Source organism: Pristiophorus japonicus, unplaced genomic scaffold (genome assembly GCF_044704955.1).
Source record: "Pristiophorus japonicus isolate sPriJap1 unplaced genomic scaffold, sPriJap1.hap1 HAP1_SCAFFOLD_118, whole genome shotgun sequence".
Taxonomy (NCBI): domain Eukaryota; kingdom Metazoa; phylum Chordata; class Chondrichthyes; family Pristiophoridae; genus Pristiophorus; species Pristiophorus japonicus.
This window is the reverse complement of record NW_027250842.1, coordinates 60,001-78,221: the sequence shown is the minus strand read 5'-3', so window position 1 is coordinate 78,221 and position 18,221 is coordinate 60,001. Positions and strand designations below refer to the sequence as shown.

The 18,221-nt window shown below is 52.3% G+C and overlaps 1 protein-coding gene across 1 annotated transcript in view; it reads left to right on the top strand.

Moving 5' to 3' along the window:
* Positions 1–8,310: 8,310 nt before the first annotated feature.
* Positions 8,311–18,221, top strand: part of LOC139242056 (3 beta-hydroxysteroid dehydrogenase type 7-like) — a 69,760-nt gene continuing 59,849 nt past the window's right edge. The window contains exon 1 of the mRNA XM_070870201.1: positions 8,311–8,467. Coding sequence (XP_070726302.1) covers positions 8,311–8,467 — 157 coding nt within the window. The remainder of the gene's footprint in view (positions 8,468–18,221) is intronic.

Genomic DNA, 18,221 nt, shown 5'->3' with positions numbered 1-18,221 from the left:
TTTCTGTATCTGAGAATTATAGATTATAAGAGGTGAGTCTTGTACTGTTTCTGCATCTGATAATTATCGAGTATAAGTGGTGAGTCTTGTCCTGTTTCTGTATCTGAGAATTATAGAGTGTAAGTGGTGAGTCTTGTACTGTTTCTGTATCTGAGAATTATAGATTATAAGAGGTGAGTCTTGTACTGTTTCAGCATCTGAGAATTATAGAGTATAAGTGGTGAGTCTTGTCCTGTTTCTGTATCTGAGAATTATAGATTATAAGAGGTGAGTCTTGTACTGTTTCAGCATCTGAGAATTATAGAGTATAAGAGGTGAATCTTGTACTGTTTCTGTATCTGAGAATTATAGATTATAAGAGGTGAGTCTTGTACTGTTTCTGTATCTGAGAATTATAGAGTATAAGTGGTGAGTCTTGTACTGTTTATGTATCGGAGAATTATAGAATATAAGTGGTGAGTCTTGTACTGATTCTGTATCAGAGAATTATAGAGTATAAGAGGTGAGTGTTGTACTGTTTATGTATCAGAGAATTATAGAGTATAAGAGGTGAGTCTTGTACTGTTTCTGTATCTGAGAATTATAGAGTATAAGAGGTGAGTGTTGTACTGTTTGTGTATCAGAGAATTATAGAGTATAAGAGGTGAGTCTTGTACTGTTTCTGTATTGGAGAATTATCGAGTATAAGTGGTGAGTCTTGTACTGTTTCTGTATCTGAGAATTATAGAGTATAAGAGATGAGTCTTGTGCTGTTTCTGTATCGGAGAATTATAGAGTATAAGAGATGAGTCTTGTGCTGTTTCTGTATCGGAGAATTATAGAGTGTAAGAGGTGAGTCTTGTACTGTTTCTGTAACGGAGAATTATAGAGTATAAGAGGTGAGTCTCGTACTGTATCTGTATCAGAGAATTATAGACTATAAGCGGTGAGTCTTGTACTGATTCTGTATTAGAGAATTATAGAGTATAAGAGGTGAGTCTTGTACTGTTTCTGTATCTGAGAATTATAGAGTATAAGTGGTGAGTCTTGTACTGTTTCTGTATCTGAGAATTATAGAGTATAAGTGGTGAGTCTTGTACTGTTTCTGTATCTGAGAATTATAGAGTATAAGAGGTGAGTCTTGTCCTGTTTCTGTATCGGAGAATTATAGAGTATAAGTGGTGAGTCTTGTACTGTTTCTGTATCTGAGAATTATAGAGTATAAGAGGTGAGTCTCGTACTGTTTCTGTATCGGAGAATTGTAGAGTATAAGTGGTGAGTCTTGTACTGTTTCTGTATCGGAGAATTGTAGAGTATAAGTGGTGAGTCTTGTCCTGTTTCTGTATCGGAGAATTATAGAGTATAAGAGGTGAGTCTTGTACTGTTTCTGTATCTGAGAATTATAGAGTATAAGAGGTGAGTCTTGTACTGTTTCTATATCGGAGAATTATAGAATATAAGTGATGAGTCTTGTACTGATTCTGTATTGGAGAATTATAGAGTATAAGAGGTGAGTCTTGTACTGATTCTGTAACGGAGAATTATAGAGTATAAGTGGTGAGTCTTGTACTGTTTCTGTATCGGAGAATTGTAGAGTATATGTGGTGAGTCTTGTACTGTTTCTGTATCTGAGAATTATAGAATATAAGTGGTGAGTCTTGTACTGTTTCTGTATCTGAGAATTATAGAATATAAGTGGTGAGTCTTGTACTGATTCTGTATTGGAGAATTATAGAGTGTAAGAGGTGAGTCTTGTACTGTTTCTGTAACGGAGAATTATAGAGTATAAGAGGTGAGTCTCGTACTGTTTCTGTATCTGAGAATTATAGAGTATAAGTGGTGAGTCTTGTACTGTTTATGTATCGGAGAATTATAGAGTAAAAGAGGTGAGTCTTGTACTGTTTCTGTATTGGAGAATTATAGAGTGTAAGTGGTGAGTCTTGTACTGTGTCTGTATCGGAGAATTATAGAGTATATGTGGTGAGTCTTGTACTATTTCTGTGTCGGAGAATTATAGAGTATAAGTGGTGAGTCTTGTACTGTTTCTGTATCGGAGAATTATAGAGTATAAGTGGTGAGTCTTGTACTGTTTCTGTGTCGGAGAATTATAGAGTATATGTGATGTGTCTTGAACTGTTTCTGTATCTGAGAATTATAGAGTATAAGTGGTGAATCTTGTACTGTTTCTGTAGTGAGAATTATAGAGTATAAGAGATGAGTCTCGTACTGTTTCTGTATCGGAGAATTATAGAGTATAAGTGGTGAGTCTTGTACTGTTTCTGTATCAGAGAATTATAGAGTATTAGAGATGAGTCTTGTACTGTTTCTGTATCTGAGAATTATAGAGTATAAGTGGTGAGTCTTGTACTGTTTCTGTATCAGAGAATTATAGAGTATTAGAGATGAGTCTTGTACTGTTTCTGTATCTGAGAATTATAGAGTATAAGTGGTGAGTCTTGTACTGTTTCTGTATCGGATAATTATGGAGTATAAGTGGTGAATCTTGTACTGTTTCTATATCTGAGAATTATAGAGTATAAGTCGTGAGTCTTGTACTTTTCCTGTATTAAATGAACATTAATGATGCTGTCATTTGTCTAGTGTGTAATTTGGTATTTAACTCAAGACCGTCGCGGGCAACTATTCATCACACGACGAGCGAAATTACCGGTTGCGAAACATACAATAAAAGCGTCATGTGACAAGGTCACCTGAAAAGTTCCTGTGGAGCCATCTTGTGGTAGTGTTTGTGATGTAGTAAAGAATAAATCACACCCTCTGTCTCTCTCACTGTCGGTCTCACTCTCTCTCTATCTTTCTGTCTCTCTCTCTATGTCTCTGTCTCCCTCAATCTCTCTCTCTGTTTCTCTCTGTCTCTCTTTCTGTCTCTGTCTTTGTGACTCTCGTTCTCTCTGTCTCACTCTCTCTGTCCCTCTATCTGTCTCTGTCTCTCTCTGCATCTCTGTCTCTCTCCCTCTCCTTCTGTCTCTCTCTCTCTCTGATACATTCTCTCTCTGTCTCTCTCTCTGTCTCTTTCTCTCCCTCTCTCTCTATGTCACTCTCTCTCTTTCTGTCTCACTCTCTGATACATTCTCTCTGTCTCTCTCTCTCGGTCTGTCTCGCTCCCTCTCCCTCTCTCTGTCTCTGTCTCTCTCTCTCTGTTTCTGTCTGTCTCTCTTTCTGTCTCTGTGACTCTTGTTCTCTCTTCTCTCTGTCTCACTGTCTGCCTCTCTCTCTTGCTCTCTCTCTCTCAGTTCTCTCTCCCTCTGTGTCAAGCACTCTCTCTGTCTCCATCTCTCTTTCTCTCTCTGTCTCCCACCCTATCTGTCTCTCTCCTGCTCTCTGCCTCTCTCTCTCACTGTCTCTCTCTCTCTCGCTCTCCCCTTTCCCTCTTTCTGTCTCTCTTTGTCTCCCTCTCTCTCTCTCTTTCTGTCGCTCTCCCCCTCTCTCTCTCTGTCTGTCTGTCTCTTTCTATCTCTCTCTCCCTCTCTCTCTCTGTGATACATTCTCTCTGTCTGTCTCTCTCAGTTCTCTCTCGCTCTCTGTCTCTCTCTCTCTCTCTCTCTCTGTCTGTCTCTTTCTGTCTCTCTCTCTCTCTGATACATTCTCTCTGTCTCTCTCTGTCTGTCTGTCTCTCTCTCTCTGTTCTCTCTCCCTCTGTCTCACTCTCTCTCTGCGTCTCGCTCTCTGTCAATTGCTTTCTCTGTCTCCATCTCTCTTTCTCTCTCTGTCTCCCTCTCTCTCTCGCTCTCCCCCTTTCCCTCTCTTTCTGTCTCTCTCTCAGTTCTCTCTCCCTCTGTCTCACTCTTTTTCTCCCTCTCTCTCTGGCTCTCTCTACATCTCTCTCTCTATCGCTTTCTCTGTCTCCATCTCTCTTTCTCTCTTTCTCTCTCTCTCTCTGTCCTAGTACCTCTGACTCTCGCTCTCTTTGTCTCACTCATTTCTCTCACAATCTCACTCTCTTGCTCTATGTATCTCTCTCTATATCTCTCTGTCCCTCTCTGTATCTCTCTCTCTCTGTATCTCTGAATCACTCTCTCTCTGTCTCGTGTCTCTCTCTATCTCTCTTTCTGTCTCTCTCTCTCCCGCTCTCTCTCCATCTCTCCCTTTCTGTCTCTCTCTCTTTCTCTCTCCCTGTATCTCTCTCTTCTGTCTCCCTTGCTCTCTATTTGTCTCTGTGTATCTCTCTCTGTGCATCACTCTCTCTCTCTGTCTGTCTGTCTTTCTGTATCTCTGTATCACTCTCTCTGTATCTGTATCTCTCTCTGTTTCTCTCTCTCCTCCCCTCTCTCTCTCTCTATGTCACTCCTTCTCTCTGTGTGTGTGTGTGCCTCTCTCTCTGTCTCTCCCTCTTTCTCATTCTCTCTGTCTGTCTCTGTGTTTCACTCTCTCTCTCTCTCTCTCTCTCTCTGTCCCTCCCGCTCTCTCTCCCTTTCTCTGTCTCTCTATCTTTCTCTCTATCTCTCCATCTCTCTCTCTCTCCCCCCTCTCTATATATATTTCTCTCTCTGTCTCTCTCTCTCTCCCTCTCTCTCTCTATCTTACTCTCTCGATCTCTTTCTGTCTCTCTATCTCCCCCTCCCTCCCTCTCTCTGGAGGAGGAGCTCAGTCCGAGATCTGGTTTCTGCGTCCAGCTCAGCCCTGTTCTCTCTCTCTCCCACCCTCCTTCTCCCCTCTCTCTCCCTCTCTAGCCCCCTCTCTCCCTCTTGTTAAGTCCTGACTCTAATGTACTGACTTACACGAGACACATGCTGAAGTCAAAAAGGAGTTAGATGAAGTCCTTACTACTAGGGGGATCAAGGGGTATGGCGAGAAAGCAGGAATGGGGTACTGAAGTTGCATGTTCAGCCATGAACTCATTGAATGGCAGTGCAGGCTCGAAGGGCCGAATGGCCTACTCCTGCACCTATTTTCTATGTTTCTCTGTTTCTAAGTCAAGGTCACTCAGGACCTGCACCTTTAATTCCAGCTCTCCAGTGCTGTACTTGCCTGAGACCTCCTTTTATATACCTCAGTGGGACAGGTATGGAGTGTCTCCTGCAAGTGCACCCCTGGTGGTAAGGTAATGCTTATTGTTACAGGTCATATCCAGTTACAGTCATGTATAGCATGGTAAGATACAGTTATATACAGTAATGTGAGATACATGACACCTCTATCTTTTTCTCTCTCTCTCTCTCTCCCTCCCCCTCCCTCTCTCTCCCCTCCCTCTCTCCCACCCTCTCTCTCTCCTCCCCTCCCTCTCTCGACCCCCCTCCCTCCCTCGACCCCTCTCCCCCCCCTCTCTCTCTCTCCCTCCCTTTCTTTCTCTCTATCTCCCTCTCTCCTTCTCTCTCTCTCTCTCTGGAGAAGGAGCTCAGTCCGAGGTCTGGTTGGCTGCCTCCAGCTCAGCCCTGCTCTCTCTCTCTCCCAACCTCCCTCTCCCCCTCTCTCTCTCCCTCCCCCTCTTTCCCTCTATAGTTGTCTCTCTCTCCCTCCCTCTCTCTCCCCCCCTCCTCTCTCTCCCCCCTCCCTCCCTCTCTCTCTCTCCTCCCTCCCTCTCTCTCCCGCTCCCTCCCTCTCTCTCCCGCTCCCTCCCTTCCTCTCAATCCGCCCCCCCTCCCTCCCTCTCTCCCTCACTCTCTCTCCCCCTCCTTCTCTCTCCCCCCCTCCCTCTCCCTCTCAATCCCCCCCTCCCTCCCTCTCACCCTCCCTCACTCACTCTCTCTCCCCCTCCTTCTCTCTCCCCCCTCTCTCTCCCCCTCCCTCTCCCCCTCCCTCTCCCCCTCCCTCTCTCCTCCCTCCCTCTCTCTCCCGCTCCCTCCCTCTCTCTCCCGCTCCCTCCCTTCCTCTCAATCCGCCCCCCCTCCCTCCCTCTCTCCCTCACTCTCTCTCCCCCTCCTTCTCTCTCCCCCCCCTCCTCCCTCTCAATCCCCCCCCTCCCTCCCTCTCTCCCTCCCTCACTCACTCTCTCTCCCCCTCCTTCTCTCTCCCCCCTCTCTCTCCCCCTCCCCCTCCCTCTCTCTCCCCCTCCCCCTCCCTCTCTCTCCCCCTCTCTCTCTCCTCTCCCCCCCTCTCTCTCTCCCCCCTCTCCCTCCCTCTCTCTCTCTCCCCCCCTCCCCTCCCTCTCTCTCCCCCCCTCCCCTCCCTCTCTCTCTCTCCCCCCCTCCCCTCCCTCTCCCCCCCTCCCTCCCTCCCTCTCACCCCCCTCTCCCTCCCTCCCTCCCTCTCACCCCCCCTCCCTCCTTCTCCCTCCCTCTCACCCCCCTCTCCCTCCCTCCCTCCCTCTCCCTCCCTCCCTCCCTCTCACCCCCTTCTCCCTCCCTCTCTCTCTCCCCCCCTCCTTCTCTCTCTCTCTCTCTCTCTCTCCCCCCCCTCCCTCTCTCTCTCCCCCCCCTCTCCCTCTCTCTCCCCCCTCCCTCTCCCTCTCTCTCCCCCCTCCCTCTCCCTCTCTCCCCCCCTCCCTCTCCCTCTCTCCCTCCTCCCACCCTCTCTCTCCCCTCTCTCTCCCCCCCTCCTCTCTCCCGCTCCCTCCCTTCCTCTCCCTCCCTCCCTCCCTCACCCTCTCTCCACCTCCTTCTCTCTCCCTCCTCCCTCCCTCTCTCTCCCCCTCCCTCTCTCTCCCCCTCCCTCTCTCTCACACCCCCTCTCTCACCCCCCCCTCTCTCCCCTTCCCCCTCTCTCCCCTTCCACCCCATCTCTCCCCCCCCTCCCTCCCTCTCACCCCCCTCTCTCTCTCCCCCCTCTCCCTCTCTCCCTCCCTCTCCCTCTCTCTCTCTCCCCCCTTCCCCCCCATCTCTCCCCCTCCCTCTCTCTCCCCCTCCCTCTCTCTCACACCCCCTCTCTCACCCCCCCCTCTCTCCCCTTCCACCCCATCTCTCCCCCCCCTCCCTCCCTCTCACCCCCCTCTCTCTCTCCCCCCCTCTCCCTCTCTCCCTCCCTCTCCCTCTCTCTCTCTCCCCCCTTCCCCCCCATCTCTCCCCCCCTCCCTCTCTCCCTCTCTCCCTTCCCCCCCATCTCTCCCCCCCTCCCTCCTCTCTCTCTCCCCCCCTCCCTCCTCTCTCTCTCCCCCCCCTCCCTCCTCTCTCTCTCCCCCCCTCTCTCTCTCTCCCTCCCTCTCTCTCCCCCTCTCTCCCCCCTCTCTCTCTCCCTCCTCTCTCTCTCCCTCCCTCCCTCTCTCTCCCCCCTCTCTCTCTCCCTCCCTCTCCCCCCTCTCTCTCTCCCTCCCTCTTCTCCCTCCCTCTCCCCCCTCTCTCTCTCCCTCCCTCTTCTCCCTCTCCCTCCCCCCCTCTCTCTTCCCCCCCCCTCTCTCTCTCCTCCCCCCCCATCCCCCTCCCTCCCTCTCTCTCCTCCCTCTCTCTCCCCCCCCCTCTCTCTCTCCTCCCCCCCCATCCCCCTCCCTCCCTCTCTCTCCTCCCTCTCCCCCCCTCCCCCTCTCTCCCCCTCCCCCTCTCTCCTCCCTCCCTCTCCTCCCCCCCTCTCTCTCTCTCTCTCCCCCCCCACCTCTCTCTCTCTCTCTCTCCCCCCCCACCTCTCTCTCTCTCCCCCCCACCTCTCTCTCCTCCCCCCCCTCCCTCTCTCTCTCTCTCCCCCCCACTCCCCCATCCCTCTCCTCCCCCACTCCCCCATCCCTCTCCTCCCCCATCCCTCTCCTCCCCCATCCCTCTCCTCATCCCTCTCCTCTCTCCCCCCATCCCTCTCCTCTCTCCCCCATCACTCTCCCCCTCTTCCCCCATCCCTCTCCTCTCTCCCCCATCACTCTCCCCCTCTTCCCCCTTTTCTCTCTCCCCCCTTCTCTCTCTCCCTCCCTCCTCCTCTTCCCCCTTTTCTCTCTCCCCTCTTCTCTCTCTCCCTCCCTCCTCCTCTTCCCCCTTCTCTCTCTCCCTCCCTCCTCCTCTTCCCCCTTTTCTCTCTCCCCCCTTCTCTCTCTCCTCCTCTTCCCCCTTTTCTCTCTCCCCCCTTCTCTCTCTCCCTCCCTCCTCCTCTTCCCCATTTTCTCTCTCCCCTCTTCTCTCTCTCCCTCCCTCCTCCTCTTCCCCCTTCTCTCTCTCCCTCCCTCCTCCTCTTCCTCTCCCCCCTTCTCTCTCTCCTCCTCTTCCCCCTTTTCTCTCTCCCCCCTTCTCTCTCTCCCTCCCTCCTCCTCTTCCCCATTTTCTCTCTCCCCCCTTTTCTCTCTCTCTCTCTCTCTCTCTCTCTCACTCACTCTATCTCCCCCTCCCTCTCCCTCTCTCTCTCTCTCTCTCTGGAGGAGGAGCTCAGTCCGAGGTGTGGTTGCTGCCTCCAGCTCAGCCCTGCTCTCCCTCTCTCTTCCGGCAGCTGCGTGTGCTGTCAGGGTGTGAGTGAGGGTCTGGGATGTCGGGGGTCCCGGGACAGGTGTACCTGGTGACTGGGGGGTGCGGCTTCCTGGGGAAACATCTGGTACAGATGCTGGCCGAGCGAGGAGAGGACGTGGCGGAGATTCGTGTCTTCGACCTGCATCTGGACAGGGAGCTGGAGTCAGTGAGCACAGGTAGGGTGCGGTCCCTGGGGACTGTGAGCACAGGTAGGGAGCGGTCCCTGGGGACTGGGGACTGTGAGCACAGGGAGGGAGCGGTCCCTGGGGACTGTGAGCACAGGGAGGGAGCGGTCCCTGGGGACTGTGAGCACAGGGAGGGTGCGGTCCCTGGGGACTGTGAGCACAGGTAGGGAGCGGTCCCTGGGGACTGTGAGCACAGGGAGGGAGTGGTCCCTGGGGACTGGGGACTGTGAGCACAGGGAGGGTGCGGTCCCTGGGGACTGTGAGCACAGGGAGGGTGCGGTCCCTGGGGACTGTGAGCACAGGGAGGGAGCGGTCCCTGGGGACTGGGGACTGTGAGCACAGGGAGGGTGCGGTCCCTGGGGACTGTGAGCACAGGGAGGGAGCGGTCCCTGGGGACTGTGAGCACAGGGAGGGCTGTGTGTGTGTCTCTCTCTGTATTTCTCTGTCTCCCTCCCTCACTCTCTCTCTGTCTCTCCCTCTCCCTGTGTGTGTGTGTGTCTCTCTCTCTCTCTCTCCCTCCCTGTGTGTATCTCTCACTCTCTCTCTCTCTATCTCTGCCCCCCTCTCTCACTCTGTCTCTCTCTCTCTGTGTCTGTCTCTCTCTCTCGCGCTCTGTCTCTCTCTGTCTCTCTCTCTCTCGCACTCTGTCTCTCTCGCGCTCTGTCTCTCTCTCTCTCTCTCTCGCCCTCTCTCTCTCTGTCTCTCTCTCTCTCTCTCGCCCTCTCTCTCTCTCTCTCTGTCTCTCTCTCTCTCGCGCTCTGTCTGTCTCTCTGTCTGTCTCTCTCTCTCGCGCTCTGTCTCTCTCTCTCTCGCGCTCTGTCTCTCTCTCTCGCGCTCTGTCTGTCTCTCTGTCTGTCTCTCTCTCTCGCGCTCTGTCTGTCTCTCTGTCTGTCTCTCTCTCTCTCTCGCGCTCTGTCTGTCTCTCTCTCTCGCGCTCTGTCTGTCTCTCTCTCTCGCGCTCTGTCTCTCTCTCTCGCGCTCTGTCTGTCTCTCTCTCTCTCTGTCTCTCTCGCGCTCTCTCTCTCTCTCTCTCTCTGTCTCTCTCGCGCTCTGCTCTCTCTCTCTCTGTCTCGCGCTCTCTCTCTCTCTCGCGCTCTGTCTGTCTCTCTCTCTCTCTGTCTCTCTCGCGCTCTGTCTGTCTCTCTCGCGCTCTGTCTGTCTCTCTGTCTGTCTCTCTCTCTCGCGCTCTGTCTGTCTCTCTGTCTGTCTCTCTCTCTCGCGCTCTGTCTGTCTCTCTCGCGCTCTGTCTGTCTCTCTGTCTGTCTCTCTCTCTCTCTCGCGCTCTGTCTGTCTCTCTGTCTGTCTCTCTCTCTCGCGCTCTGTCTGTCTCTCTCGCGCTCTGTCTGTCTCTCTGTCTGTCTCTCTCTCTCTCGCGCTCTGTCTGTCTCTCTGTCTGTCTCTCTCTCTCTCTCGCGCTCTGTCTGTCTCTCTGTCTGTCTCTCTCTCTCTCGCGCTCTGTCTGTCTCTCTGTCTGTCTCTCTCTCTCTCGCGCTCTGTCTGTCTCTCTGTCTGTCTCTCTCTCTCTCTCGCGCTCTGTCTGTCTCTCTGTCTGTCTCTCTCTCTCGCGCTCTGTCTGTCTCTCTCGCGCTCTGTCTGTCTCTCTGTCTGTCTCTCTCTCTCTCGCGCTCTGTCTGTCTCTCTGTCTGTCTCTCTCTCTCTCTCGCGCTCTGTCTGTCTCTCTGTCTGTCTCTCTCTCTCGCGCTCTGTCTCTCTCGCGCTCTGCTCTCTCTCTCTCTCTGTCTCTCTCGCGCTCTGTCTGTCTCTCTCTCTCGCGCTCTGTCTGTCTCTCTCTCTCGCTCTGTCTGTCTCTCTCTCTCGCGCTCTGTCTGTCTCTCTGTCTGTCTCTCTCTCGCGCTCTGTCTCTCTCTCGCGCTCTGTCTCTCTCTCTCTCGCGCGCTCTGTCTCTCGCACTCTGTCTGTCTCTCTCTCTGTCTGTCTCTCTCTCGCGCTCTGTCTGTCTCTCTCTCGCGCTCTGTCTGTCTGTCTCTCTCGCGCTCTGTCTGTCTGTCTCTCTCGCGCTCTGTCTGTCTGTCTCTCTCGCGCTCTGTCTGTCTGTCTCTCTCGCGCTCTGTCTGTCTGTCTCTCTCGCGCTCTGTCTGTCTGTCTCTCTCGCGCTCTGTCTGTCTGTCTCTCTCTCGCACTCTGTCTGTCTCTCTCTCTCGCGCTCTGTCTGTCTCGCTCTCTCGCGCTCTGTCTGTCTCGCTCTCTCGCGCTCTGTCTGTCTCTCTCTCTCGCGCTCTGTCTGTCTCTCTCTCTCGCGCTCTGTCTGTCTCTCTCTCGCGCTCTGTCTGTCTCTCTCTCTCGCGCTCTGTCTGTCTCTCTCTCTCTCGCGCTCTGTCTGTCTCTCTCTCTCGCGCTCTGTCTGTCTCTCTCGCGCTCTGTCTGTCTCTCTCTCTCGCGCTCTGTCTGTCTCTCTCTCTCGCGCTCTGTCTGTCTCTCTCTCTCGTGCTCTGTCTGTCTCTCTCTCTCGCGCTCTGTCTGTCTCTCTCTCTCGCGCTCTGTCTGTCTCTCTCTCTCGCGCTCTGTCTGTCTCTCTCTCTCGCGCTCTGTCTGTCTCTCTCTCTCGCGCTCTGTCTGTCTCTCTCTCTCGCGCTCTGTCTGTCTCTCTCGCGCTCTGTCTGTCTCTCTCGCGCTCTGTCTGTCTGTCTCTCTCGCGCTCTGTCTGTCTCTCTCTCTCTCGCGCTCTGTCTGTCTCTCTCTCTCGCGCTCTGTCTGCCTCTCTCTCTCGCGCTCTGTCTGTCTCTCTCTCTCGCGCTCTGTCTGTCTCTCTCTCTCGCGCTCTGTCTGTCTCTCTCTCTCGCGCTCTGTCTGTCTCTCTCTCTCGCGCTCTGTCTGTCTCTCTCTCTCGCGCTCTGTCTGTCTCTCTCTCTCGCGCTCTGTCTGTCTCTCTCTCTCGCGCTCTGTCTGTCTCTCTCTCTCGCGCTCTGTCTGTCTCTCTCTCTCGCGCTCTGTCTGTCTCTCTCTCTCGCGCTCTGTCTGTCTCTCTCTCTCGCGCTCTGTCTGTCTCTCTCTCTCGCGCTCTGTCTGTCTCTCTCTCTCGCGCTCTGTCTGTCTCTCTCTCTCGCGCTCTGTCTGTCTCTCTCTCTCGCGCTCTGTCTGTCTCTCTCGCGCTCTGTCTGTCTCTCTCTCTCGCGCTCTGTCTGTCTCTCTCTCTCGCGCTCTGTCTGTCTCTCTCTCTCGCGCTCTGTCTGTCTCTCTCTCTCGCGCTCTGTCTGTCTCTCTCTCTCGCGCTCTGTCTGTCTCTCTCTCTCGCGCTCTGTCTGTCTCTCTCTCTCGCGCTCTGTCTGTCTCTCTCTCTCGCGCTCTGTCTGTCTCTCTCTCTCGCGCTCTGTCTGTCTCTCTCTCTCGCGCTCTGTCTGTCTCTCTCTCTCGCGCTCTGTCTGTCTCTCTCTCTCGCGCTCTGTCTGTCTCTCTCTCTCGCGCTCTGTCTGTCTCTCTCTCTCGCGCTCTGTCTGTCTCTCTCTCTCTCGCGCTCTGTCTGTCTCTCTCTCTCTCGCGCTCTGTCTGTCTCTCTCTCTCTCGCGCTCTGTCTGTCTCTCTCTCTCGCGCTCTGTCTGTCTCTCTCTCTCGCGCTCTGTCTGTCTCTCTCTCTCGCGCTCTGTCTGTCTCTCTCTCTCGCGCTCTGTCTGTCTCTCTCTCTCGCGCTCTGTCTGTCTCTCTCTCTCGCGCTCTGTCTGTCTCTCTCTCTCGCGCTCTGTCTGTCTCTCTCTCTCGCGCTCTGTCTGTCTCTCTCTCTCGCGCTCTGTCTGTCTCTCTCTCTCGCGCTCTGTCTGTCTCTCTCTCTCGCGCTCTGTCTGTCTCTCTCTCTCGCGCTCTGTCTGTCTCTCTCTCTCGCGCTCTGTCTGTCTCTCTCTCGCGCTCGCTCTCTCGCGCTCTCTCTCTCGCGCTCTCTCTCTCGCGCTCTCTCTCTCGCGCTCTCTCTCTCGCGCTCTCTCTCTCGCGCTCTCTCTCTCGCGCTCTCTCTCTCGCGCTCTCTCTCTCGCGCTCTCCCACTCGCGCTCTCTCTCTCGCGCTCTCTCTCTCGCGCTCTCTCTCTCGCGCTCTCTCTCTCGCGCTCTCTCTCTCGCGCTCTCTCTCTCGCGCTCTCTCTCTCGCGCTCTCTCTCTCGCGCTCTCTCTCTCGCGCTCTCTCTCTCGCGCTCTCTCTCTCGCGCTCTCTCTCTCGCGCTCTCTCTCTCGCGCTCTCTCTCTCGCGCTCTCTCTCTCGCGCTCTCTCTCTCGCGCTCTCTCTCTCGCGCTCTCTCTCTCGCGCTCTCTCTCTCGCGCTCTCTCTCTCGCGCTCTGTCTCTCGCTCTCTGTCTCTCGCTCTCTGTCTCTCGCTCTCTGTCTCTCGCTCTCTGTCTCTCGCTCTCTTTTTATCATGCACTGTTACTCCCTTTACTTTAGTCTCTTTTGTAAATTAATTCGTACTTTGTGTTCTCGGTCTCCCTGTCCCTTAAAAAGTAGGACCTCCAAGACAGTAATCTCAGGATTGCTACCAGTGCCACGTGCTAGTCAGAGTAGGAATCGCAGGATAGCTCAGATGAATACGAGGCTTGAAGGGAGGGATTCAAATTCCTGGGACATTGGAACCGGTTCTGGGGGAGGTGGGACCAGTACAAACCGGACAGTCTGCACCTGGGCAGGACTGGAACCAATGTCCTAGGCAGAGTGTTTGCTGGTGCTGTTGGGGAAGGGTTAAACTAATATGGCAGGGGGATGGGAACCTATGCAGGGAGACAGAGGGAAGTAAATTGGGGGCAGAAGCAAAAGATAGAACGAAGAAAAGTAAAAGTAGAGGGCAGAGAAACCCAAGGCAAAAATCAAAAAGGGTCACATTATAGCAAAATTCTAAAGGGACAAACTGTGTTAAAAAGACAAGCCTGAAGGCTCTGTGCCTCAATGTGAGGAGTATTCGGAATAAGGTGGATGAATTAATTGCGCCGATAGAAGTTAACGGTTATGATGTCATTGGCATCACGGAGACATGGCTCCAGGGTGACCAAGGCTGGGAACTCAACATCCAGGGGTATTCAACATTCAGGAAGGATAGACAGAAAGGAAAAGGAGGTGGGGTGGCATTGCTGGTTAAAGAGCAAATTAACGCAATAGTGAGGAAGGATATTAGTTTGGATGATGTGGAATCTGTAAGGGTAGAGCTGCAGAATACCAAAGGGCAGAAAACGCTAGTGGGAGTTGTGTACAGACCACCAAACAGTAGTAGTGAGGTTGGGGACAGCATCAAACAAGAAATTAGGGATGCGTGCAATAAAGGTACAGCAGTTATCATGGGGCGACTTTAATCTACAGAAAGATTGGGCTAAACAAACTGGTAGCAATACGATGGAGGAGGATTTCCTGGAGTGTATTAGGGATGGTTTTCGAGACCAATATGGTGAGGAACCAACTAGAGGGCAGGCCATCCTAGACTGGGTGATGTGTAATGAGAAAGGACTAATTAGCAATCTAGTTGTGCGAGGCCCCTTGGGGAAGAGTGACCATAATTTGGTAGAATTCTTTATTAAGATGGAGAGTGACACAGTTAATTCAGAAACTTGGGTCCTGAACTTAAGGAAAGGTAACTTCGATGGTATGAGACGTGAATTATCTAAGATGGACTGGCAAATGAGACTTAAAGGGTTGACGGTGGATAGGCAATGGCAAACATTTAAAGATCACATGGATGAACATCAACAATTGTACATCCCTGTCTGGAGTAAAAATAAAAAGGGGAAGGTGGCTCAACCGTGGCTAACAAGGGAAATTAGGGATAGTGTTAAATCCAAGGAAGAGGCATATAAATTGGCCAGAAAAAGCAGCAAACCTGAGGACTGAGAGAAATTTAGAATTCAGCAGAGGAGGACTAAGGGTTTAATTAGGAGGGGGAAAATAGAGTACGAGAGGAAGCTTGCTGGGAACATAAAATCTGACTGCAAAAGCTTTTATAAATATATGAAGAGAAAAAGATTAGTGAAGACAAACGTAGGTTCTTTGCAGTCAGAATCAGGTGAATTTATAATGGGGAACAAAGAAATGGCGGACCAATTAAACAAATACTTTGGTTCTGTCTTTGTGAAGGAAGACACAAATAACCTTCTGGAAATACTAGGGGACCGAGGGTCTAGCGAGAAGGAGGAACTGAAGGAAATCCTTATTAGTCAGGAAATTGTGTTAGGGAAATTGATGGGATTGAAGGTCGATAAATCCCCGGGGCCTGATAGTCTGCATTCCAAAGTACTTAAAGTGGCCCTAGAAATAGTGGATGCATTGGTGATCATTTTCTAGCAGTCTATCGACTCTGGATCAGTTCCTATGGACTGGAGGGTAGCTAATGTAACACCACTTTTTAAAAAAAGGTGGGAGAGAGAAAACGGGGAATTATAGACCGGTTAGCCTGACATCAGTAGTGGGGAAAATGTTGGAATCAATTATTAAAGATGAAATAGCAGCGCATTTGGAAAGCAGTGACAGGATCAGTCCAAGTCAGTAAGGATTTATGAAAGGGAAATCATGCTTGACAAATCTCCAAGAATTTTTTGAGGATGTAACTAGAGTGGACAAGGGAGAACCAGTGGATGTGGTGTGTTTGTACTTTCAAAAGGCTTTTGACAAGAGATTGGTGTGCAAAATAAAAGCACATGGTATTGGGGGTAATGTATTGATGTGGATAGAGAACTGGTTGGCAGACAGGGAGCAGAGAGTCGGGATAAACGGGTCCTTTTCAGAATGGCGAGCAGTGACTAGTGGGGTGCCACAGGGCTCAGTGCTGGGACCCCAGCTCTTTACAATATACATCAATGATTAGATGAAGGGATTTAGTGTAATATCTCCAAGTTTGCAGATGGCACTAAGCTGCGTGGCAGTGCGAGCTGTGAGGAGGACGCTAAGAGGCTGCAGGGTGACTTAAACAGGTTAGGTGAGTAGGCAAATGCATGGCAGATGCAGTATAATGTGGATAAATGTGAGGTTATCCACTTTGGTGGCAAAAACATGAAGGCAGAATATTATTTGAATGGCAGCAGACTAGGAAAAGCGGAGGTGCAAAGAGACCTGGGTGTCATGGTACATCAGTCATTGAAAGTTGGCATGCAGGTACAGCAGGTGGTGAAGAAGGCAAATGGTATGTTGGCCTTCAGAGTTAGGGGATTTGAGTATAGGAGCAGGGAGGTCTTACTGCAGTTGCACAGGGCCTTGGTGAGGTCTCACCTGGAATATTGTGTTCAGTTTTGGTCTCCTAATCTGAGGAAGGACGTTTTTGCTATTGAGGGAATGCAGCGAAGGTTCACCAGACTGATTCCCGGGATGGCTGGGCTGACATATGAGGAGAGACTGGATCAACTGGGCCTGTATTCACTGGCGTTTAGAAGAATGAAAGGAGATCTCATAGAAACATATAAAATTCTGACGGGACTGGACAGGTTAGATGCAGGAAGAATGTTCCCAATGTTGGGGAAGTCCAGAACCAGGGGTCACAGTCTAAGGATAAGGGATAGGCCATTTAGGACCGAAATGAGGAGAAACTTCTTCGCTCAGAGAATTGTTAACCTGTGGAATTCCCTGCCGCAGGGAGTTGTTGATGCCAGTTCGTTAGATGTATTCAAAAGGGAGTTAGATATGGCTATTACGGCTAAAGGAATCAAGGGGTATGGAGAGAAAGCAGGAATGGGGTACTGAGGTGAATGATCAGCCATGATCATATTGAATGGCGGTGCAGGCTCGAAGGGCCGAGTGGCCGACTCCTGCACCTATTGTCTATGTTTCTATGTTTCCAAATTCTGGCAACATGAGTCAGAAGCTCGTGCGCTCAAGTCCTCATAATCCCGTCCAAAACACACTGGTTACCAGTACTGAGGGAGCACCGCACTGTCGGAGGGGCAGTGTTGAGGGAGTGCCACACTGTCGGAGGGGCAGTACTGAGGGAGTGCCGCACTGTCGGAGGGGCAGTACTGAGGGAGTGCCGCACTGTCGGAGGGGCAGTACTGAGGGAGCGCCGCACTGTCGGAGGGGCAGTATTGAGGGAGCGCCGCACTGTCGGAGGGGCTGTACTGAGGGAGTGCCGCACTGTCGGAGGGGCAGTATTGAGGGAGCGCCACACTGTCGGAGGGGCTGTTCTGAGGGAGTGCCGCACTGTCGGAGGGGCAGTATTGAGGGAGCGCCGCACTGTCGGAGGGGCTGTACTGAGGGAGCTCCGAACTGTCGGAGGGGCAGTATTGAGGGAGCGCCGCACTGTCGGAGGGGCAGTACTGAGGGAGTGCCGCACTGTCGGAGGGGCAGTATTGAGGGAGCGCCACACTGTCGGAGGGGCTGTTCTGAGGGAGTGCCACACTGTCGGAGGGGCTGTTCTGAGGGAGTGCCGCACTGTCGGAGGGGCAGTACTGAGGGAGTGCCGCACTGTCGGAGGGGCAGTATTGAGGGAGCGCCGCACTGTCGGAGGGGCAGTACTGAGGGAGTGCCGCACTGTCGGAGGGGCTGTACTGAGGGAGCGCCGCACTGTCGGAGGGGCAGTACTGAGGGAGTGCCGCACTGTCGGAGGGGCTGTACTGAGGGAGCACCGAATTGTCGGAGGTGCCAACTTTCAGATGAGATGTTAATATTAGACAAGCCGTAGAGTACCAGACGGGAGTGGGTCGTTCCCCTTTACCCCCTGTGTACTGTACGTGTACAGGGGACACTGAGACACACACGGGGTGTACAGTACCAGACGGGAGTGAATCGTTCCTTTACCCTCTGTGTACTGCACATGTACAGGGGACACTGAGACACACACGGGGTGTACAGTACCAGACGGGAGTGGGTCGTTCCCCTTTACCCTCTGTGTACTGCACATGTACAGGGGACACTGAGACACACACGGGGTATACAGTGCCAGACGGGAGTGGGTCGTTCCCCTTTACCCCCTGTGTACTGTACATGTACAGGGGACACTGAGACACACACGGGGTATACAGTGCCAGACGGGAGTGGGTCGTTCCCCTTTACCCCCTGTGTACTGTACATGTACAGGGGACACTGAGACACACACGGGGTATACAGTGCCAGACGGGAGTGAATCGTTCCTTTACCCTCTGTACTGTACATGTACAGGGGACACTGAGACACACACAGGGTATACAGTACCAGATCGGAGTGAATCGTTCCTTTACCCTCTGTGTGTCCAGTACGTGTACAGGGGACACTGAGACACACAGGAGCCAGGAGCACCTTGTACCCAGTATGTACGGCTCGTGGCATTTTCTGTTGCAACAAGCTGTGATATTGTGGAGTTTATTGAACTTCTCTTGCCAGGATTTGAACTCTCCAACCTTGGCTCAGTCACGCTCACTGTGAGCCTCATTGTGCCCAATAAGCACATTGTTCACGGCGAGATTCTGCACAATAGCAATGTAAGAGGGATGGAGAAAGGACTTAAATTTCGTGAGCGCCTTTCCTGACCTCGGGATGTCCCAAAGCGCTTCACAGCCAATTAAGTACTTTTTCGAAGTGTGGTCACTGTTGTATTGTAGGATTTGCACACTGCAAGGTCCTACAATCAGCAATGTGATCATTGTCGAGTTATTTGTTTGGTGATGTTTGTTGAGGGATAAATATTGACCCCAGGAAACTGGGGAGAACAACCCCAGCTCTTCCAATAATGGCCGTGGGATCTTTTACATCCACCTGTGACAAACGGGGCCTTGGTTTAACGTATCATCTGAATGATGGCACCTGTGACAGTGCGGCGCTCCCTCAGTACTGCCGTCCCGACAGTGCGGCACTCCCTCAGTACT